Source organism: Brassica napus, chromosome A4 (genome assembly GCF_020379485.1).
Source record: "Brassica napus cultivar Da-Ae chromosome A4, Da-Ae, whole genome shotgun sequence".
In the NCBI taxonomy this organism is placed as follows: domain Eukaryota; kingdom Viridiplantae; phylum Streptophyta; class Magnoliopsida; order Brassicales; family Brassicaceae; genus Brassica; species Brassica napus.
Genome location: NC_063437.1, coordinates 20,171,189 through 20,194,425, shown reverse-complemented (window position 1 = coordinate 20,194,425; position 23,237 = coordinate 20,171,189). Strand labels below are relative to the sequence as shown.

Here is a 23,237-nt window from a genome sequence, read left to right as displayed (position 1 = left end):
CATTCTTCATTAATTGCTGAATACCAACTCATGAATATCTAAATGCTTGTTGACGAATTTGGTCTGCTCCAAGCTATTTTTTGTTTCTTAGATTTCATGTTCTTCAAATTTTAGAACAAACGGTTTAGTCCATATTCATAGACGGAGTTTCTAAAAAAACACAAGCAATAAAAAAGGATGATTTACATATTATTTCGAATACTTGTTTCGTTGAAAATATAATTCAAATTAGGGAATTGCCAATATACGATGGGAATATAGCTATAAGTTTAAAAGCTGTTTTTTGTTTAAAAATCAAAGCCACACTCAAGGTTTGTTCAGGTTTGACTCAAAGGCCGGCCCAGGCCACACTCCTCGACCAAAGTTTGTTGATGTTAACGTTTGTACAACGGTTATTCTCCAATCAAGAAGTTATAGTTTGATATGTAATGTGTGGTGGTTATATAAAAGAATAGGTTCTTGTTTTCTTGATAATTTTTTAATTATCACAAATAGCTGAGTTTAATTCGTTTCGACACAGTCAAAATTAACGGCAAAGATTTAACGATATTTATAGAGAAAAATGAAAAGAAAAAAAAACAAATTGAAACGGAAAAGGGAAAATACAATGCATCGTTAAGGCCAGAAGAGGACGTAATGAATTCCCTCGAAAATACAATGAACTTAAACTCTCTTTGCCATTTCTTTTCTTTTAATCTTTTTTCTTGTTTTGGTAAAATTAGTAATCTGACATCTACTGCTTTCGGTGAGGATGCAATGAACGTGTCAATTCCAATTCTTGTTGGTGCTTAAATGAACTTTCGAAGTGTTTAAGAACTTTCGATGTTTCAAAGATTGGAAAAGTTCATGGGACGACTAAAACTTGTCGTCAAGACACGCACGTTGACACATGTCAGCTATATCTCTGTTTCGTTAACCACATGAGAGCTGAGACAAGTGGGAATAAACATCAAATCTGAATTGAGGTTTCTTTGTCAAACGGACACACACGTACCTTTCTTGTTGTGACCCACATTGCCTCTAATGAGGACAAAGAAAAGCATCGGTTGTAAAACATTCACGAGTGACAGATAAACTGATTCAACCACTGACAGCTAACTAAACCACCGCCTTACCAGACTTTTTTCACTATCCCTATGGCATTCGAAAGCACAAACATGCTGGATTTTCTTTCATTATTAAACCGGACGAAGTAAACCGAAAGATAACCGAATCCAGTCTAAATCAAACCGAGAACCTGTTGTAATGTAATAACTCACAAACGAAGAGAGACATCACGTGTACAAAGAAGAAACTGCAATCATTTACGAAAGCGTTTACTACACTGCAAATGTGTTTGACACTTGTTCTTCTTCTCCGGTGGTTGTTTTCACCAGGTGGTCGGAGTTAGCTTCCGGTGTGTCTTCTTCACTCGGCGGCACAAGTTGCCAGAACATTGAAAGATACTTTTCCCATTCCTCCACAATCGTTGCTCCTTTACTGCTTCCTGTTTTCTCCTGTTTATTTATGTCAAGAACAGAAAATATAACCGAATATTCAGATCATTTTACATGGAAACAGTTGGAAGATTGAACGGGTAGGGGTATGAAGAGAAAGAAAAGAGACTTACCACATGAGCTTGGATCAGGCTCTTAAGCTGTATTTGCCCCACTTGTGAAGTCACTCGTTGGATCTTCACTATCTCTTTGTTCACCTTAGGGAGGAGAGTGTTGTCCTCGTCAAGGATATACGCCAATCCACCTGTCATACCTGCAGCTACATTTCGACCGACTCTGCAATTTCAGACAAGAAACATTAGGCGGTTAAGACACTCTTTAAGTTCTAGGTTTTGGTTTCGTGGTCGAAGAAAAGAGAGTTTTTTACTTACTTTCCAAGTACAACTACACAACCACCAGTCATATATTCACAGCAGTGATCTCCAGTGCCTTCAACGACAGCTTGAGCTAGAGAGTTTCTAACCGCGAATCTCTCTCCCGCTTTGCCTCTTACAAATAGTAAACCACCGGTTGCACCATACAGACAAGTGTTTCCTACAATAGTTGCGTCTTCAGGAAGAAAACCAGTCGACTCCACTGGTAATATCACAACTTCACCTCCGGCCATTCCCTTGAGGCAAATATTATATTAAGAGACCATGTAGAAAGAAAAAAACATTGATTTTGAGACACACCTTTCCCACATAGTCGTTGGCTTCACCTACAAGACGTATATTCATTCCAGGACTTAGAAAACATGCGAAAGATTGGCCAGCACTTCCATTGAACCTATAAGGGGTACATAGTGGATCATGTAAGTTAGTTTTCATTATATATACTCAAAGTTTGTTTTGTGTTAACTGTATCGTAGCTTACGTTAGGTTCAGTTGTCCAGCAAAACCACTGTCTCCGTATTTCTTCGCAATTACTCCTGAAATCCTACCGCAAACAGAACGGTCCACATTGTATATACTCATGGTTTTGTGAATCGTTTGTTCATTCTCAATTGCATCCATTATCTGGGAAACAATCAAAAAGTAAGCATTATTAAATCCTCTTGTAATGTAAGAATATAGTCTTCTCTCCGTTGCCATAAATACAAGCTACATAACGAAACGTTCAGTTAAATAGTCAATAAGTAAGACACTACTAGTTACCTCCGGATCCTGAAGGAGAGTATCATCAAGGACAGGACCATTTGAGTGAACCTCCTGCTTCCTGATGGAAGTACTGCTACGTTTTGGCAGCCCAACGGACTATAATTTTGAAGAAAAAGTCAGCTATACACAACGATACAACTTGCGAGTAAGCACAAAAGCAGTAAACATAGTTCCGGACTACTTACAGATAAGAGATAACTGAGGTCAAGATGAGTTTTCACGAGCGAGATATCCCTAGGCTTTAGCAAATCTGTCCGCCCAATTATGTCATCCAATTTTTCATATCCCAACTGAGCTAATATGCCCCTCACCTACGAAATTAAGATGAAATGTTAGGCATTAAAAATTGGTGATAGTTTCTGTATCAGTGATATTTCCTTGACGATTACCTCCTCTGCAATATACAAGAAGAAATTAACAAGATCACCAGGTAGACCAGGGAACCGTGCACGCAGCTCCTCTCTCTGTAATCAAGTTTAGGGAAAATTAAGTGGGAATTGGTTATGAAACTGAAAAAGAAACATGAATGTGTAAGAAGAGAATTTCAGTTTACCTGACTGGCAACACCAACAGGGCAGTTATTAGTGTGGCAAATTCGAGCCATAATACATCCTGTGGCAATCATTGCCAGAGTACCAAATCCATACTCATCGGCACCCATAGCTGCAGCAATCAACACGTCAACACCACTCTTGAAACCTCCATCAACCCTGATAATGACTCGTTCCCTGAGTCCATTTCCAATGAGAGTCTGCAACAGATTTAATCTTTAGCTTTAAATAGACATCCAGTAATTAATATGGGAGAGGGTGGAAAACTGGAGCTGATAAAAAGACTTGCGGTTTCCAGCTACCAGTGCAAACTAAAAAAACATTCCACAGCAAGATTATACCTGCTGGGTTTCAGCTAGTCCAAGTTCCCATGGGCCACCGGCATGCTTTATGGAACTTATAGGGCTGGCTCCAGTTCCACCATCATACCCTGATATCTGTAAACAGAGAAGCATCATAAATTTCAAAATTAGTTTATAACTATGTCTGCTAGTCAAAGAACATTTGAGCATATGTGATTCGTATTAACAAAAAAAGATACACTGTGAAAACTAGAAAAGGCATGATACAAGTGGTTCTTGAAGCCAAGTTCATACTGTTTAAATACCTAGCCTTAGCATGGTCCCGGAGAGTACATTTTAAAAGTAAACTGCTGGAATAATTACATGTCTTTTTGGCAGACGTTGGTTAAAGAATTCGAAAATCTGAATAGATAAATATATTCTCTAATTTCAGATCTCTCACAAACTCTGAAAGAAGTGCATACCTGTATGATATCAGCATTAGCCTTCGCTACACCTGAGGCAACTGTTCCTATTCCAACTTCTGATACAAGCTTGACTGACACTTTCGCCTTGGGGTTGACCTGAGTATTAATTTTTGTTAAGAGGGAACCCTGATTCTTAAAGTTGGCCAAATATTTACAGTCGAAGAAAGGTACCTGATGAAGGTCAAATATCAACTGTGCCAAATCCTCTATAGAATAAATATCATGATGTGGAGGTGGAGATATAAGCGGAACTCCTGGTTTAGAGTTTCTAAGTCTAGCAATATATGCGCTAACTTTTTTCCCAGGAAGCTGGCCACCTTCACCTGGCTTCGCTCCTTGAGCAACTTTGATTTCCAACTGGTCTGCATTAACCAAAAACGTCGGAGTGACACCAAAACGCCCTGAAGCAACCTATGAGAAGACACAAGGTCATTTTGGTCTTTGAAAATCATGAAGAATCTGAGTGGAGGGAATAAAGAGTTCCCAAATGACTTCCTGAGGGTCACCAGACTGTACACATGAAAATAACCACTAGTCAAGTTGACTTCTGGTACCTGCTTAATAGCACTTGTAGCTGTATCTCCATTTCGAAGACCTTTAAGGTGTGGCAGCGTTGAAGAGTACCCATCAACAACATCTGTTAGCGGCTTCCAACGGATCGGATCCTTCAAAGATAGACAGTGACTTGTTAGTAACTAATGTGGTAAATTTTGCGTTTTTATATAATCTTTAAATAGATAAGAATTACCTCGCCTCCTTCCCCTGAATTGGACTTTCCTCCCAATCTGTTCATTGCAATAGCAATGGTCTCATGAGTTTCTCTAGAGATTGCTCCAAGAGACATTCCACCTGTACAAAACCGCTCAACAATAGAGGAAGCAGGCTCAACCTTCCCAACAGGAATAGGCTTACGGTCACTTTTGAACTCAAGAAGATCGCGGAAAACCTATAGAACAGAATATATAAATTTATATTCACTTGTTCCATAATACATCATCACATAAGAAGATGAGTGTAACACTCACCGTAATAGGACGGTTGGCTAAATGCTGCTGATAGACTGCGTAGGCTGTCTCGCTCTTTTCGCGAACCGCTTTATGAAGTAATTTAGACATCTCTGGATTGTTTCCATGATATTCGCCTTTCAAATAAAAAATGACACTAAATCAAGGATAATACTCGAAAACTTGTGCATAAATAATCGCAGCAACTAATCTACAAAAGGGACAGAAAATAGTGTAGAGAAAGGTGTATGTGCATACTCAATCTTGTTATGTAAGAAAATATACAATTCAAAAGGTCTAATTAACTCGACAACGTTGTGCGTATAAACAGACGCAGTAGTATATATGTGTTTGTGCATGGACATGAAAAAGCTTATCATGAAATGCGGTTTCAGTCTAGAAAGGTACCTCCAGGCCTAAATTGAATGAAACCAAAGTTCTCTAGCCGTTTGGCTGTATCCTCAGAAAATGCCCTCACCCAAAAAGTTAAAGTTTCCCTAGCCAGCTGCAGGGTATATGAAGACTTAAGGATGAGTGGCCCGGAAACCTCTTTGAAATATAAATTAGCTTACTTGAAAGATAAGAAAAAAAGGGAAACATTCGACAATAGACGAGATCTCAGGCTTTTTTATCATAACTTTCGACAACTTTAAACTCAACGCTTCATAAGGCATTCAGAGGCAATTTAGAGAGATAAACATACAGCTACTGCCATAGAGTTTCCCATTAATCAGTATATATCTCCACTCTAGCTCCGACTATATTTATCAGATACACTTGAGCTATTCATCTGTTAAAACTTGTCACTGAGCAAGCTAAATCGACCATCTAGATAAAAGTATTAGAATACATAGAGGCTTATTACAGAACCCAAAAGCACACACATCTTTTGAGCATGTGTGCAAATAGTAGTATACGCTCCATAAGGTTTGGAAGTATTTATAAATATAGCATATAACTGAGGTCCAGAACCTTAATATCAAAGAGGTAAGAAGTTGATATCTGAGAAAAATGCTCCAACAAATATTTACTTAAACCAGGTAACTCATTAAATCTTAGTATTCCAAAAGGTTTGGGAGTAATCTGACCTCATCCAAAGTTAATCCACCAATTCGAGATGCACTACCACGGAAGGAAAAGTCAACAACCTCCTTCCCCAATCCATAAATCTCAAATATTTGTGCTCCACAATAACTGAAAACAGAGAGCTCATGCATTAAAATTGGAAATAATCACATACAGTGATAGGATCGAAAACAAAATAGATAGTTGAGAAACTAAACCTGGAGAATAACGAGATGCCCATTTTAGAAAGAACCTTAAGAAGACCAGTGTTAACAGCCTGCGGTAGCAATTCAAAGAATCTTAGGATGCTTCTTTTATTATTTATAAAGACAGTGACAGTGTTACAACAGGAATACATATATGCAAGCAAGAGATCAAATGGCTTATCAAAATTTGTCACCAATTAGAAGTTTAAAATCATTAACATGTCTGACCTTGCGATAATTCTTTTGAGCCTGTTCCATAGTTACAGTAGGCATTTTTCCGTTTCTCATCATGTTCACGGTCTTGTTGCTCAGACGCCACTGTCTGCATGTCTCCAGTGCCAGGTGCGGGCATATAGCACTGAAATATAGTTACAGACATAGAGGAAAAATTCCACATGACTTGGTGCTTTCGTATGAAAAGAAATAGCAAAACAGGAAGAAAGATCTAATGAAAAGGAAAAGTAAGAAACCTTGCTCCATATCCAATCAAACAGGCAAAGTGATGCGTACTAAAGCACTGAGCTGTATCTGCGATTATTGAAGCTGACATCCGAAGACCATTCTCGATCAGATGTTGGTGAACAGCACCAACCGCCAACAACATTGGAATTGCAGGTCGGGTGGGTTCCTGAAAAAGGGACAGACTCATGAGTAAACATTAAAAGTGAAGTTATGAAATATATAAAGATAGCAAGAGAGACTTAGCGCATAGATGTTAGAAAAATAATGTGAAACGTGATAACCATAGATTTGTATGTACCGGATTATCAGATCTGTCTGAGAGAACAAGCACTTGGGAACCATTACGAACAGCTTCATCTGCAGCTTCGCAGAGTTTTAGAAGAGCCTTCTTCAAAGATCCGTCAATTCCTCTATGTATGTCAAAAAATGTGGGCAAGACTTGAGATTTCAAATGTGGATCGCTGAGCAAACCTTCAAGCTCTCGTTCATTTAGTACAGGACCAGACAAAACAACCTGCTCATGAAATTACAAGTCTGGATGAAATCTTGCAAAAGCCAAATCTATCTAAGCCAAACAAAATCCAAATTTTAAGCACTCTTACCTGTGACACATTCTGAGGCCCAACCTCCAATATATTCCCACGCTTTCCAATATTAACTTCCAGTGACATGACCAATCCTTCTCGAAGAGGGTCAATAGCTGGATTCGTAACCTGTAAGTAAACCATGTGACAAACCACAAAGGGAACCATTTCAAGGACAGTTCAATGATTTACTAAGCAAAGCACGTATTCAACTAAACTAGATCAGAAAAAACAGACATTTCAAATTGTACACTTTTAATAAGAATAACAAACCTGAGCAAACCGCTGCTTGAAATAATCATAAAGCATATGTGGCTTCTGAGACAATACAGCCACTGGAGTATCATCCCCCATGCAAAACGTCGGTTCTTTTCCCTGTGCAGCCATTGACTCAATTACCATTTGAACATCTTCGCTCGAGTAGCCAAATGCCCTAGTCCCTCAAAGTAGAATAGCCAAAATTAGTCTTGATTAAAAAAGGCAATTACAGCTACTGATGAACTTTGTAATTTGAATAAAATCAACATTTTCACCCACACAACAGATATATAACAGTTATGAAAAGTTAAAACACTTTGACTTGATCATTAGATGTTAAGCATATTAGTATATGATAGAAGCATAGAGCAGGAGAAACAAAAAGGCTTACTGTTGGCGTCGTAAGGTATCTTCAGTCTCCATGACTGCTGACGAAAGAAAAGTAGAAGGCTTCAGGGTTCGCAGGTTTTCACTAACCCACTTTCCATATGGGTTATATGATGCAACCCGCTTCTTCACTTCTGTGTTCTCATATACCTGAAATTTCACATATTAACAATAGGAGACAACTCCAAAATTATATATCGGCATGGTCAGGTGCACCAACCTGTCCACTTTCTAAGTCAACAGATATCATCATGCCAGGTCCTAGACGACCCTTCATAGTGACTTTCGATTCATCCATTGGAAGAACTCCGACCTGTATAAATGCATGACTTAGCAACTTACTGAAACCATGATATAAACAAAATTGATACTAGAGCCCAAGAGTATACTAAACAATTATCTATCTTCATTTGCAAAGCACTGATCATCTATCTCAGAAAATACTCCTAGAATTTACACTAAAAGATCACCAAGAAATTAGTTTATACTGATCATCTATCTCAGAAAACCAATTCTCATAGCTATGTCAAGAAAGAAAAACGAAAACTACCAGAACAATTAAACGAATTGGTTTTCTGACATGTCAAGCTTTAAGATTCAACATAAGCCCAACATCTGCTGGCAATCATTACCACCAAGCGTAGATAAAGAACAAGTACAAAGAGTAAAAGACAAACGCACCTCAGAGGCTACATAGACAACATTATCACTTGTCCGCCAATATCTAGCAGGCCGAAGTCCATTGCGGTCGAGGCAAGCTCCGACAGTCTTTCCATCACTGAAACAAACAACTCAAGCTAAGCTTAAAGTGTGAAAGCAGAAAAAAAGAAATTCAACAGACTTCTTTGTTTGATAAGTTTCGGAGGAATAAGGGTAACTGAAATGTCAATCTTACCTGAACAATACCAATGCAGGTCCATCCCAGGGCTCCATCTGGCCCTTGTAGTAATCATAAAAGTCTACAGCCTACATTTAAAAAGCTGATAAGAGAAGAACTTGCAAGTATCCACAATGATCAAAAGAGCAAACACGAACAATACCTCAGGGTATTTAATCATTAAGGTCGGGTGATTTTTATATGCCTCTGGCACAAGAATCATTAAAGATTCTTCTGGAGTCCGCCCACTTCTTATCAAAAGCTGCACAACCACACTAATATAAATACATTGAACTCTTGCAGCAGTAAAATCAAGTCATAACCAAGTTTTTTTTGGTCAACAGTCAGAGAAGTTTGATGTAAGCAGAATATCACAATTGCCTTTTTGCTTTAGTTCCACAAGCAACAGACCATTCTCTGCTTCTTCTTTATTTCTCCAAAAGTGAACCACAACGGGAAAACAGAAGCTAGGGGTCAAGTGACTCTTACTTCTGCTGCACTATCAAGATTAGAGGAGTCCGAAGCCTTTGGATTGCTTATGGGGCGAATATCATTTTCACGTCCATGCCACACAGGCGATCTCAGAGATGCTTCTCGAGATGTCATCCAGTTTAGGTTCCCCTGCAAAACTTGTTTGGTTTCAGTTAAAGAGGTCCTAGTTAATTCTTAGATCCAACAAACCTATGGACCAGAATAGAAGCATAACCTGTATGGTATTGATCTCCCCATTGTGTCCAAGAAACCTCATGGGTTGAGCAAGAGGCCATCTAGGACTAGTATTTGTGCTAAATCTCCGATGATAGATAGCAAAAGCAGATTTATAAAGATCATTTTGAAGGTCGGTGTAAAATAACCCAAGAACTTCTGACCGAAGCATTCCTTTGTAAACAATGGTCTGGTTAGACAAGGAGCTAAAGTAGAGCTCAGATGCCCAAGTTTCAGAAGCAACCGCTCTTTCGATCAGCTTCCTGCAAATGTAAAGCTCTCTTTCAACGTCGTCTACTTTATCTTCTTTGACAATTCTAACAAAGACCTGTTCCGTTTTCGGCATCGTCTTCTTGGCGTAATGACCTACAATGGACGGTTCTACAGGTACATCCCTCCATCCAAGCACCTCCAGACCCTCTTTCTCGAAAATACTTGTAACCACTGAAGACAAAATCTCAAACATGATTTAGCAACGAAGATATTTCATGTCATACATAATCAATACTCCTTCCGTTGTTGTAGGGATAAAAATTCGTTGTTTTAAAGTTTCAATGCAAAATTTAAGATTCTCCACTTTATTTTTCTATTGGTCGAAATATAGTTAGGTGTATACGTTACAGTGTTTTTGTTTAGGAAACGTACAAAATCATATGTTTTCTTAATATGTGTGTATAAACTTAAAACGATAATTAAAATGAAACGGAGGGAGTATTGATTCTAGAGGTTCACCTTTCTTAGCTTCTTTCCTAATGTTTTCATCCCTCGGTAAAAACAACATCCCAACACCAGTATGCAGCTTATCAAAACAAGCCATCCCTTGCTTCTCAGCCCATTCGTTGAAAAGATCCCAAGGAATGGAAGTCATCAAGCCAGAACCATCACCAGAAGCGTTATCAGCACCACAGCCTCCCCTGTGCTCCATACACCCAAGCGCAATCAGAGCATCGTTCACAATCTTATGCGTAGCCTCGTTCTCTAAATGCGCGATGAATCCAACTCCACACTCTCCCTTCTCCGAAACTATATCTTCCAAGTAAGCCACCTAACAAACGACGCAACCGCAAACAAAGTCAAATCCAAAAACCTATATCAACATGATCGCATAGAACCTTCCGATTACCTCGGGTTTTAGATCGGAGAAGGAAGCCGATGAGGCACCGGCCTTTGCCGAGAGCGGAGACCTGAGCGATGACTTGAGAAGTGGAGTGAAGCCGCGAAACGCGGAGAGTTCGTTACGGCGTTTGATTCTTCTTCCCGTGGAGGTAATAGAGTAGGAGGATGATCCGAGGAAGTCAACGGAGGAGAAGAGAGACTTGGAAGAAGTTAGTTTCGCGGAGAGGAGGAGGCGAGAGACGGAGGATGAAGCTCCGGTGGCGCCGGGAGACTGTAGCGCCATGGGGATGAAGCCGTTGAGAAGGAAGTCAGAGCGTAATCGCGGAGACGGCGACTGAGAAAAAAAGTTTGGTGAGTGATCGATCAGTGAGCACGACGACAACGCAGGATTCGAATCGCCGTCGCTATCGCTTTTTTTTTTTGTTGTTGCTGTGAAATTTGTAAAGGTGACGAGAAGCTAATTTGTTCTTTATGCCACCAAACGCGATCGCGTTTTACAAGGACTAGTGGTGCGTTTGGTGACGATGTGATTGCTTTGTTTATCGGTAAGAAGAGAAGTGACAATTGAAGTAGACTATTTAATTAGTAGTGGTGAATAAGTGATTAGTTCAAATGAAGAACATGTTGTCGTTTCTTATTAAGCTAAGATTATTGAAATAATTAACTTGAACAGTTGCAGATTAAATGTCATACTATATACTTTACTCTCTGCCTCTGTAGTGAACCTAGGGACAACCTTCATAAGAAAACAAGAGGGTTTTTTTTTAAGAGATTCTTTGTGAAGACCTCCTCAAAAAACGACAACAACAGCAACTGTTGTATAACTTAGAACAATTATTGGAATCTTTTTTTTTTGGTCAGTAATTATTGGAATCTTTACTCTATTTCTTTACTGAGGAAAAGCGGCTGTTAGCTTCAGCTTACCAGACAGAAAGTTTCAATCTTTTTTTTTTTTGCTTTCCTTTTGTCAACAACTTCAAAGATACTTTGTTACCATTATATATAAACAGAATCAGTCACAGTGGAGTTCTAAATGTGATTATTTCCTCTTACCTAGAGCAAACTTATCTTCTTCTTTTTAAAGCAAGTTGGTGGTAGCAAAGTATCTTTGATGATCCATGTTATGAGTGATTCTCCATTTATATATGGCGAGAATCCATTTATATATGGTGAAACTTGAATTTTTGCAACTATTTGAACAACAATCTTCTCTAAACCCAACATCTCTAGGAAAGGTATATTCATTCATATTCATTTCTGTGGTTATTAACTGATTACAGTGTATCATACAAAGGCAGAAAAGATCTGCATGTGAATTGAAACAAGCAAACAAACTGGGAGTCATACTTGCAAGTTGCTGAGCCCTTGCCAAAATATAAAGAATGTAAAAGGGTATGTATACTTCTTTCTTGGGATACAAGAAACTTCAAAAGCACAAAGACAATATAAATCATATCTCATTTGTCATCTGTGAAAACCTTGTAAATCAAGTCACCTAAACGCCTCGAGTATTATCTTGGATCAACTGCTAATATAGAGGAAGGATCATATTGCATGCTATTGTAAGTGTATTCAAGCTTTTTGCTGATAATCCTGAAGAATGTCAATAATGCCAAAGATCGTCACCTCATCGTAGAACTTCTTATGTAGGCTCTCCCACAAGCTGAAGCTAACAGCCGCTTTTCCTCGTTGTTCTCTCTGTATGGACTAGCATGTTGCTCGCTTCTTCGCTTGTTGGGTCTTCGCATGCTCCCTCCCATGCTTTTTTAGAACATAGCTTAATTTGTTCCTTGCTTCTTGTATTAAACTTAAAAAAGAATTTATCAAACAAAACTGGATGCTATTAGCAGCAGTTAGAAGCATGCCCTCATAAACATGCACGTTCTTGTCTAGATAACAATCCTAAAGATGTACAAATACCCAAGAAATCAACAAACATATGTGACATGGGTGTTTTCTTTCTTGACTCTATAATCTCAATGTAATTGAGACAAATAAAAAGAGCTTGCTTACTTTTTCTTTCGAACTGCAGCATCATTAGATTGAATATTGTTATGGCCCATGTTCCAAACCATACAAAGATAGAGAAATTATCATAGTTATCATTATTTTTTTATTTTTTTCCATAGTTATCATTATTTTTATAAGTTAATAAAACTATTTAACGAAATAGGATGTGGAAGACTTTTGTTGTTGTTATAAAGAGAAATTGATAAGACTTTCATAAGCTTCTTGTAATTTATCAACACTTGGCAACTTAAGTTGGGTACCACAAAGTTTTCTATTAATTTATCTGTCAACACCAAATTAAAAAAAAAGTATGTCTAGTCACATCACACATCACACGTAGTTATCATATACAATTCTAGTCCTGATGCCGACCATCTCGATTCATTGTGATCAAACAGGTCGGATCAAAATTAAATAATTGTCCAAACTCAACTTCAAGGAAACAAACTCCTTTTGCTGAAAATGGTTGAACGGCCGAATCTAATTGTTTTTTTTTCCGACTGCAAGCTATTTGGTTCAGTTACATGGCAGTGATTCATAGAAAGATATACAAATATATCTATCTATATATATATATATATATATATATATATATATATATATATATATATATATATATATACAAGGAGGAAGACCATTCTTGGTGATCATCATCATTTCGTTCTTCAAGGCGGTTGAGGTAGCAATTTTCTGCCATAGCTGTCTTTTCCCTTTCAACATAGCTTTTGCTTCGCTCCATTACATAAAAAGACAGAATGAGATACATTTCATCAAATGAAACATAAACATAACCTCAAAGTCAATACGGACCGGCATCGAGGTCTTGACCCATGTTGTGATAACCTCTTTTTAATTAATTCTTATTTTTGTATTTCGTGATAGCTTGTCTTTCTTTTTCATATTTGACAAATTTGTAAGATAATATTGAGAAACAAATGTTGGAGGCGCGACTTGTGAGGTCGGCGAGGACTAATTTAGTTTTCTAATAATGTTTTTTTTTTAATATAAAGAATAGTTCTCAAAATTATTAACTATGACTGTATTTCCATATGTTAAAATTAATGGTCACTGTATTTGATATATCATATGGTCACGATATGATTTTTAAATTCCAAATTGTATTAGAGTGATTAAAATTTTGATTAGTACATTATTGTTTATATTTTCAAACCAATACATATTTTTTTCTTAATTTGTCAACCAACATATTAAGGAATATATTCTCCTGGTTTGCAAAAAAATATCAAGGTGGAAGAGGCATGCAGATCTTTCTTTAATAATAATATGAGAAAGTTAACCAAAAATAAAATACATTTCCGTCAACGGATAAACTATTAAAAATGATATGTAACATAGGAAGCATTGACACTTGTAGAAAATCACATGCCACACCACAAAGAGATAACATATTCCTAAATTTTCGCTGACAACGATTACAATTACACCCCATTCTCTCGTCGACATCGTGTCATGACTCAAATCTTCTTTTCGTTTTATCTTAATTTGGAGTCTTTTGGGACATTAAGATTCAGAACAACGAGTAGATTTAAGTACTAAGCATAAGAATCCTGCATCAACCCTTGTGGAATATAGCTTTAAATGTCCGTGCCAACTTTTTACCATAAAACATGAATACAAAACTATTTATTTAAAAAATTTATAACCAGTCGTTATGAATTTTCTAGAAAATATATACTAACATAACAACCAAACCAAACGTGACAAAAATTATCACCCATCAATTATACTATTCTGATTTGTTTCCAAATTTTTTTTTCCATCGAAATGTTTTTTAAAATTAAAAACGGGCCAAGCCCAGTACAAGAAAATAAGATACAAAAGCCCAGATACATCAAACGGGTAACACACATTTCTCAATTGGGCCAAAACTTCCGGGCCCAACTTGAGGAAAACCCTAGACACTAAACGCGAAAGACAACGGCCGCCTCACATATCAGCCTTACTGATACTTGGCCACGTGTTGCCATCCTCGCCGTCGAGGGGTACACGTGTTGCGAAGACTCCGAGTCACCACCGTTTCTCTTTACCGCCGGCGATCCAAACAACCGATCGTCCGACCACGCCGGACCTCAAAAGCTCCGCCCATCTTCTACTCAAACCATCTTGGGTCTCTAAAACTGGAGAGAGTCAATCGCCGAGGCGAGATCTCATCCACCACCGATAACCGCCGACCTCCAATAAAATAACACATGCATCGACACCCTTTCCGCCTGAGAACTTCTCCCTCCTCCGACGAACCCACAAAACACCCGAACCATGAACAAACCCGAAATAAAACAAAACCCTAAGAGACTAGGGACCTAAAGCCGGCGACGCAAAGCTTTGGAAGCCTTCACCCCCCGGAAACCAGAGCCGATGACGGCGGAACTGAAGGAGCTTCCCCGCCACGGAGACAAAAGGCCGGCGGCGACGGATCTGAGATAGCCTCCATCTCCCGGAATTATTACTCGATCTACTAAAAGGAAAGCAAGAACCTTATCATTTTTCTAAAAGAAAAAAGGTTCCGGCGGCGGCACGGACGCTCACGCGCCGGCCGACCGCCGTACTCCTCTGAGTTCTCTCTTTTCTCTCTTTTCTCTCTAAGTTGCCTTCCTGAAGTTTAAACCGCCCCCACTAATTTCGTCCTTTTTTCTTTAACTCTGGTTCACTTCTCTCTCTCTCTCGATTTGTTTCCAAATTTTAAACGGAAGATTGTAAAAACGAATTTACGTTTAAAAAAAAAGTATCTCTATGATAAAACGCGATTTTTTACAGACACATGCAGACGGCGATCCATCCGAAAGAGACAGAACCATCTAAGCTCAACACTTGTCATTCGATCAGAAAGTCTTAAAATTAACGTTGCTTGTCAACTCTAATCTCTTTCACTAATCTCCTCGCTGTCGCCACGTCACCATTCCCCGCCTGTTATAACTAGCCAGCAACTCGCGTACAGAGACAGAGAGAGACAGCAAGCAATCATATCACAAAAAGCCTCAAAAAGAAATAATAAAAAAAAACGTTTGTGTCAGAAAATTCAGTGTTTACTATTCGTCTCTTACCACCTCTCTTCTATCTCTGCAAACTTCTCGAACCAACTCTCTGTAATAACAAAAAAGTGAAAAACAACAAGAATTAATCAAGTAGAACTCGTGTTTCTTGGAGTTTGTCCCAGAAAAGAAAATGGACGTGAATAACAAGGATAAGGAGAAGAAGATCGAGTTTACATTCGAAGACGATGAAGATCTTGAAGACACCAGTAAGTACGAGAACGACAGCGACAACACTGACCAAAGCGACCTCGGAGATCTCCCTGGCGACGACGACAACAACAACAACGATGATACTTTCATCTCCCAGGTTCAATGGCCTCAGAGCTTTAGGTACAGCTCTCGAATCTATTCACACTAGAATCATCTTATAAAGATCTGACTGGTTCTTCTTGGTTTCTTTACAGGGAAACGACTGATTCTTATACCATTGCTGCATCACCAATCTTCGGGTCACTCTTGAGTAATCCGAGTTTCTACACTCCGAGTTTCTACAGACAGAGCAAAAGTAATCTAGACGTTGAGTCTAAAGCCCCTTTGCTCCCTGAGAGAAACGAAGAATCCGACAAAGCCTCAGTTACACAATCAGTTTGGTCTCATAAAGGTTCATTCGCTGAAGAGTTGCCCATTGGTGGCTATGGCTGCAGCTTCACTCAAACCATTTTCAATGGTAAACTATAATTTCAATGTTCAATAAATCGCTAGGCGGTGAGCGCTATAGAGGATTATTGTTTAGGCGGAAGCTTAATCGGTTTGAAACATCATTTCGCCTAGATCTATTTTTAGAACACTGAATAGTTTAGTAAGAGTTTACATACGTTTTCTTATTTTTACAAATTTGGGAGCCTATCTATATAATTTAAAAAAAAAAAAGGGGGTCATAAGCCAATGCTTCATTAGTTTATAAGAGTTCAGACCGGTCCTGGTTGACTTCTGATCCTTGGTTTTAGTTTTAAGAACTCTGTTTTGGTTACAGCGATCAATGTAATGGCTGGAGTTGGACTACTCTCAACACCTTTCACAGTGAAAGAAGCTGGTTGGGCAAGTATGGTGATTCTTCTATTATTTGCTGTTATATGTTGTTACACTGCTACTTTAATGAAAGATTGTTTCGAGGCCAAAACCGGCATTATCACTTATCCTGACATTGGAGAAGCAGCTTTTGGCAAGTATGGTCGAATTCTCATCTGTGTAAGTCACTTTCCTAGATTCCATTTAGTTTTTCAGTTGTTTCTGTAGCTTTACATCTTAATGTGTTGTGTCTTTTCTTGTAGGTGATATTGTACACAGAACTTTATGTAAGTGAAGTATCTTGAAAAGCTTTTGTTTCTGTATGAATAATCTGAACTTACTAGAATCTTTTTTTGTAGTCATATTGTGTTGAGTTCATCATTTTGGAAGGTGATAACCTTACTGGTCTCTTCCCTGGTACATCCATCGATTGGCTTGGGATCCGCATTGACTCCAAACATTTATTTGGAATATTCACTGCTCTAGTTGTTCTTCCAACTGTTTGGTTGAAGGATCTTCGCATCATTTCCTACCTATCAGGTACACTCAACTTCTTTTTGTTTTATTTATATTATTGGTTGGTCAAGAATCTTGAGTCAGCTTTCTTTGATTACACAGCTGGTGGAGTTATTGCAACTGTTTTAATAGCAGTGAGCACTTTCTTCCTCGGTACAACGGGCGGTATAGGGTTTCATCACACTGGTCCTGCTGTGAAGTGGAATGGGATACCGTTTGCTATTGGTATCTATGGATTTTGCTATTCAGGTCACTCTGTGTTCCCAAATATATATCAGTCCATGGCGGACAAAACCAAGTTCAACAAGGCAGTGATCACAACGTAATACCAAATAGACTCTCGACTCTATATATAAGCTTTTGAATGTTTTGATCCAGTTCTTGAATCAGAGAGGTTTTTGTTGTTGTTGTGCATGTGGCTACTACAATGCAGGTTTATTTTATGTGTTTTGTTATATGGAGGAGTTGCAATCATGGGTTATTGCATGTTTGGTGAAGCAACCTTGTCTCAGATTACACTAAACATGCCAAAAGGCTTGTTTTTCTCCAAAGTGGCTCAATGGACAACGGTTAGTTTTTTTATCTTCATCATCTTTTGAAGTTCCATTTCATTACTAAAACTCCATCTTTGTTCTGTTTTGTCTTAAGGTTGTGAGTCCGTTTACAAAATATGCTCTCTTGATGAATCCACTTGCAAGGAGTATAGAAGAGCTATTACCAGAAAGGATCTCAGAGAACATATGGTGCTTTCTTCTTCTAAGAACAGCACTTGTTGCTTCTTCTGTTTGTTCTGCTTTCCTTATCCCATTTTTTGGTAAGAACGTTAAGCTTATGTAGGTATCTGTTTACTGCTTAATGGTCTCAATATTCATTATTATTATTTTTTGTGAAAAATTGGCTGTTAGGTCTTGTGATGGCTCTGATAGGATCTTTTCTCAGTATACTTGTGGCTATAGTAATGCCAGCTCTATGCTTCATAAGGATAATGGGTAACAAAGCTACAAGAACACAGGTGTATATACAATATTGAGATTTTTGTTGTCTACTATTCACACTTTCTTGAAATTAGTTTATGTATATGGACACTTAGATTAACTCTGACGTTTGTTGTGTTGTGTTATGTGATACAGATGATTCTGAGTTCAACAATAGTGGTGATTGGGTTGGTGAGTGGGGCCTTGGGGACATACTCTTCGGTTGCAAAGATCATTAGGAACTATTAGATGAAGAAGATCATCATATAGTGTCTCTCCTTTTCTTTGAGTTTAATGTTTATGTTGATGCTAGTAAAAAACTTGATTAAGATTTATTTGGACTTTTGAAGTAATAAAATTAGTGAAAGGTTTGTTTTTGTATTTCTTTGTAACTTTTTTTTTAATGACCATCTTTCTCCTGTTTAGTATTGCTCAATACTTGTAAAATAAAGAGTTAATACTTATGCACAAACACACACACGCAAAGCGTGAGCCACCTAAGATAGCTCTAACAACTATAACAAAGCTCCTCCTAAGCTTTCTGTAATGTCTGAGAAGACGCGCCGTGTAGTAGTCTGACAAAACCCAAGAAACTAAGCTTTCCATCTGATTGTCTTATCCAATCCTGAAGTACAGCATGCATAGGGACTGATGATGACCCGAGTCTGAGTTCCTGCAGTTAAAATAAACACATATCCATTCACAATCAGTATGTTTTAAGTTTCCTTCTTCACGAGTCGCTCTCTATGTGAATAAGAGAGAAAGTGTGTAAAACTCACAGAACTCTTCAAAGTCTAGCTTCTTGTATTGAAGACAGCTTATCTGCATCCCCCCAAAAAAAAAGAGATTAGAACGTTTTATTAATCAATAATATAACTTTAGCCTCGGTTCTTACTTCTTACCATGTGAACATAATCTAAGACTCCTGAATCCTTCATAGCATTAGTTGAGCTCTTTAAGATTGCCTGAGATTAATATGAAAAAACAAAGAAAATCAAGAATCAAATAAATTAAACCATTAATGAAAAGAGAAGAGGTAGATGGAACTCACTGTTTTGAAATTCTGCATGGAGATATATCCATCCTTGCTTGGCTCCAACAATGTAAACTGCTCCCTCAGATGAGCTAGCTGCTGTATAGTTAATGTCTTGGCAAGAGCCTGTAACCATGAGAAAGAAAAAGATCCATTAACTCAACATCTCAAGTAGAATACTTAAAGCTTCTTAGAATCCAACTCACCGCTAAAGCTGACTTTCTCAGTGAAGTTGACATTACGTACACTTTCACAAGCTTGTATATGATCATATCACATGGTATCTTCACTTCATGAGAGCCAACTAGCCATGGATGACCTGAGGAACAAAAATAATCGATTCGTCACATGTAACATGTTCATAATGTAAGTAATCTGGTGCTATAAACTTACACAAAGCCTGAGCCGCAGTTAATCTCTTACGGTAGTCTTTGTGTAGCAATCTTTTCACAAAATCTACAACATCAGGTGACAGTGAAGGCCAAGGAGCTTCTTCAAAACTAGGTTCTGTCTTAAGAACAGCGCGAAAGAGTTCGTACTCAGTAGGGGCCCAAAAGGGTCTACTGCCAGAAAGAAGAACGTAAGTCATCACTCCAACCATCCACATGTCAGACTCTGTACCGTATGCACGGTGCAAGACTTCAGGAGCTACGTGTAAAGAACTCCCTACAATATCATTCAACCTCTCGTCTGCAGAGTTTCAAAACATAGTCAAACATAACATTGAGATGGGTTTGATAGGGTCATTATTATTCACACATCTCTGACCTGGCTTGACATAAGCAGAGAAACCAACGCCAACTGCTTTTAGAGGAGAAGTCTCGTCCTTAGTACTGAACAGGAAGTGCTGTGGAAGGAAAACAAACAAATAGAAAGAAACATAAGTGGAAGTCATTTTGTGCGTTAACAAAAACAGTTTATTGTTGCATTCCGGTTAGGAATTCAGTTCGATTCGGTAGGTTTAAAAAAATCGGTTTTCGATTCGGCTAGACCAAATCATAGCAAAAACCCAAACCGAACTAACTAAAATAACTGAACTAACCAAATTTAAACAAAGGTATCCGAAATTTTAACAAAATTAAAGCAAAATGTAACCGAAAATTAAAAAAAACTGGGTTAGGTTCGATAGAATTTTCAAAAGTCAAACTAACCAAGAACCGAATCAAACTTTATATCAGGTTATAATTTGGCAAAATTTAGGTCTAACCAAACTAATCACCCGAACTAACCGAACCCACATACCTAAAAACTAGTGATAATGTGATGGAAACTTGATACTAAAACATTATCATGGGTTATATAAAGTACCTCTGGTTTGAGGTCACGGTGAACCACACCTTGTAGATGACAGTAAGCTACAACACTAAGAATCTGAACCATTACATGTTTAGCATCATCTTCTGCGTATTTGCAACCCCTAATGAGATACAAGCTCAACAAAGTCAGTTACATCAAAACACAATTAAGTACAGACAACGAGCATTAAAATTTAGTACCTTTCAATTATTTTCTCAAAGAGATTACCACCTTTACATAATCTGAATAAAAAAACAAGAGATTAAATTATTATTAAAAGATGAACAAATGAGATAAGAGAAATGATGTATATATATATATACTTGCTCCATGACAATATAAACGTTTTCATCATCTTCAAACGCGTCATAGAACTGGACTAAGTTCTTGTGACCAGTCAAAGCCCTCATTATCTTAACTTCTCTACTAACATCCTCGACCATAAGTGCATTCGTCAACTGAAAAAAACACTAAGCAATGAGTCCAACGAGTCAACGAGTAGCTCAAGGAGATAAAATAAGCAAACCTTGGCTTTATGAATGACTTTAACAGCAACTTCTTGACCCTTCAGGCTGCCTTTTTTACCCTTGGCAGAGCAAGTGTACCCCAAGTCTCCACGACCTACCTGGCCATCTATCTCGTAGTGTGTGGAGAAGTGTCTCGAGAACCCGAAGCTCTTGTTCAGACCCACCTCGCTGGTTTCATCGGTTTCTGCGGAAACTTGGCTGCGGCTCTCTTTTGATCGCTGGATGGGTTTACCATTACAGATCCCCATGAGTTTAAAACTGAGAAGTGAACAAGACTAAAGAGGTTTGGTTCACACCACAAAACAAGCTTTGATTGATCAGTTAGTTCTCAGGAAGAGCATGATCATGTGGTATAATCTGACGATCTTTTGACAATCATCATGCTAATAGAGTGAGAATTTAGACGAAGAGATTAGAGGAAGATAGACCACACGCAAAGATTGGGGAAGAAGAAGGAGAGAAGCTGAGTTTCGTACCAAACACAAGGAAAAGTCAAGTAAAGACAGTACATGAAGCAAAAGCAAAGTGTTAAAGAAAGAAAAAAAAAAGCAAGAGAAGAGCGAAGTCAATAATTCAGTAAACATGTACACTGGACAATACCAAGATGGCAAAATACTATTAATGTATTTTTTCACTGATTTTCAAATAATATAAAAATATTTATTCATTCAGTTTCGGTAAAAAGTTCAGTAATAGTTATTACAAAAAAAAAAAACTATGTTCTTACTAAGTTTTGGTCCAGCTTCTACAAAGAGTTGGTGCCTTTGGACGTACGGCATATAGGCTTGGTTAGAGTAAGAGAGGTGGTCTTGTTTGTAACTGAAGTGTGACAAGAGTTGTCGTGTCGGAGTCACTGTCACTATGGACTGCTCTACTCAAATCTATAATTTGGGCCTTTCCCTGAAAACCCCTATGAAGGGGGTCCAAGTTTCTTTAGATGGGCTTAAGTCCTCTATTCTTTTTGTCTGTTTGTTTTTATTATATCAATCCATTGAAGAGTTTAATGGTATTGTAAAAGATCAATTTGATCATTTCATTTATTCGAGCAATGGAAGAAAATAAAAACTGATCCATACCACAGAAAACTGAGATATGTGTTGTTGACTAGTGATTGTCTCAAGAGTTGAGTTTTATAAGTAGTAAAGCCTCGGACTAAGCCCTAAAACTATATTAAAATGACTGTTGCATATATTTATTATCAAAAGTTTTGGAGAAACATATAAAACATAGTATAATGTTCAAAAAGAACAAAAAAATTAAAACGTAGTGTATCTCTTGATAGAATAATCAGGCATACATAAACGAGTTTAATATGCGGGTATAATATAAATATATTGTTAACCATTGTGATCTTTCATAGACACTAATTTAACCAATGTTTGTTTTCCTTTTAAAATATCTACCATTTAATAATATTTTGATATTTTGCTTATGTTCATAGTAGTCTTATATGATTGGGACTATTAAATTAAATTAACTTAATTGTATAAGAAGAAAAGCTTTAGATCAATGATAAAAAGGTGTTGACATGATTATGTATGTTTAGCACACACTAAAAAAAACTTGATTGTATGTTCTGACATGCTACAATTTTAAATAATTCAAAGCTCAAGCTCATCTTTTGTATAGGCTGTTTGAAACATTATGTGCCAACAGAAAACTAGTTTAAATGTTAAAACGGATACAATACTATGCTGATGAGGTTACTACTTCCGTATTTTAGGGATTCAAAATTTCCGGTAAACCCCGAAGTAAGTGAAAAGGTTCCCACAATATTGTCAGTGTTGCTAAACAAGAACATTTGACCGAAGACAACAAGAACACATAAAAAAACAAAAACACATTTGACATATCACTCATATTAGCTTCTTTGTGACATGTAAATAAAATAGAAGTAAAAAAACACAAAAGAAATATTCGCTACATTCAAAAAGGAAATAGGATGGTCAAAATTGTGTGGTAAGATAAGTAAGGGGGATGCACATGTTCACACAATGAGACACTAACGTGTGAGGTTAATGATTGCCTCTTGTCACAATACCCATAAACTTCAAAAGGAATTTTTAAAACTTGAAGGTTCATTTTCTTATATTGTATTGAGTTGAATACAAATATAACTTTAATTATAATAAAATAGTGCCAAAGCTATAAAGGTTTCTATAAAATCATACTTTTTGGTCGAGAGGTTGAGTATAGAGGGG

At 37.6% G+C, this 23,237-nt stretch overlaps 3 protein-coding genes across 5 annotated transcripts; 1 reads left to right on the top strand and 2 right to left on the bottom strand.

Moving 5' to 3' along the window:
• Positions 1-1,158: 1,158 nt before the first annotated feature.
• On the bottom strand, positions 1,159-11,119 carry LOC106431110 (ferredoxin-dependent glutamate synthase 2, chloroplastic). Its single transcript, XM_048778676.1, has 32 exons — positions 10,627-11,119; positions 10,236-10,548; positions 9,505-9,947; positions 9,288-9,419; positions 8,962-9,060; positions 8,817-8,887; positions 8,603-8,699; positions 8,142-8,234; positions 7,926-8,071; positions 7,550-7,709; positions 7,295-7,405; positions 6,991-7,206; positions 6,701-6,858; positions 6,459-6,588; positions 6,243-6,301; positions 6,048-6,153; positions 5,368-5,464; positions 4,981-5,096; positions 4,704-4,901; positions 4,510-4,620; positions 4,127-4,366; positions 3,953-4,051; positions 3,528-3,623; positions 3,189-3,386; positions 3,025-3,099; positions 2,821-2,946; positions 2,633-2,731; positions 2,352-2,494; positions 2,171-2,264; positions 1,868-2,106; positions 1,610-1,772; positions 1,159-1,496 (listed from the first exon to the last, which is right to left on the bottom strand). Exons 1-32 carry the CDS (start codon positions 10,900-10,902, stop codon positions 1,320-1,322), a joined length of 4,881 nt encoding a protein of 1,626 aa, XP_048634633.1. The 5' UTR covers positions 10,903-11,119; the 3' UTR covers positions 1,159-1,319.
• Positions 11,120-15,584: 4,465 nt separating this feature from the next.
• Positions 15,585-18,608, top strand: LOC106431129 (amino acid transporter AVT1A). Its single transcript, XM_013871942.3, has 10 exons — positions 15,585-16,012; positions 16,087-16,349; positions 16,656-16,870; positions 16,954-16,977; positions 17,050-17,230; positions 17,309-17,528; positions 17,640-17,775; positions 17,855-18,020; positions 18,112-18,218; positions 18,337-18,608. The coding sequence occupies exons 1-10, from the start codon at positions 15,813-15,815 to the stop codon at positions 18,427-18,429; spliced, it is 1,605 nt and encodes a 534-aa protein (XP_013727396.1). The 5' UTR covers positions 15,585-15,812; the 3' UTR covers positions 18,430-18,608.
• On the bottom strand, positions 18,539-21,579 carry LOC106431130 (CDPK-related kinase 1-like). Of its 3 annotated transcripts, none has more exons than XM_048778674.1 (11): positions 21,036-21,579; positions 20,837-20,967; positions 20,710-20,751; positions 20,522-20,630; positions 19,982-20,060; positions 19,607-19,903; positions 19,420-19,532; positions 19,232-19,339; positions 19,076-19,145; positions 18,960-19,002; positions 18,539-18,853 (listed from the first exon to the last, which is right to left on the bottom strand). In XM_048778674.1, exons 1-10 carry the CDS (start codon positions 21,282-21,284, stop codon positions 18,968-18,970), a joined length of 1,233 nt encoding a protein of 410 aa, XP_048634631.1. In that variant the 5' UTR covers positions 21,285-21,579; the 3' UTR covers positions 18,539-18,853; positions 18,960-18,967. The 3 variants fall into 3 exon arrangements, with proteins under 3 accessions (XP_048634631.1, XP_048634632.1, XP_013727397.2); XM_048778675.1 differs by having other exon boundaries at positions 19,083-19,145; positions 20,833-20,967; positions 21,036-21,578; XM_013871943.3 differs by having other exon boundaries at positions 19,083-19,145; positions 21,036-21,575.
• Positions 21,580-23,237: the final 1,658 nt, after the last annotated feature.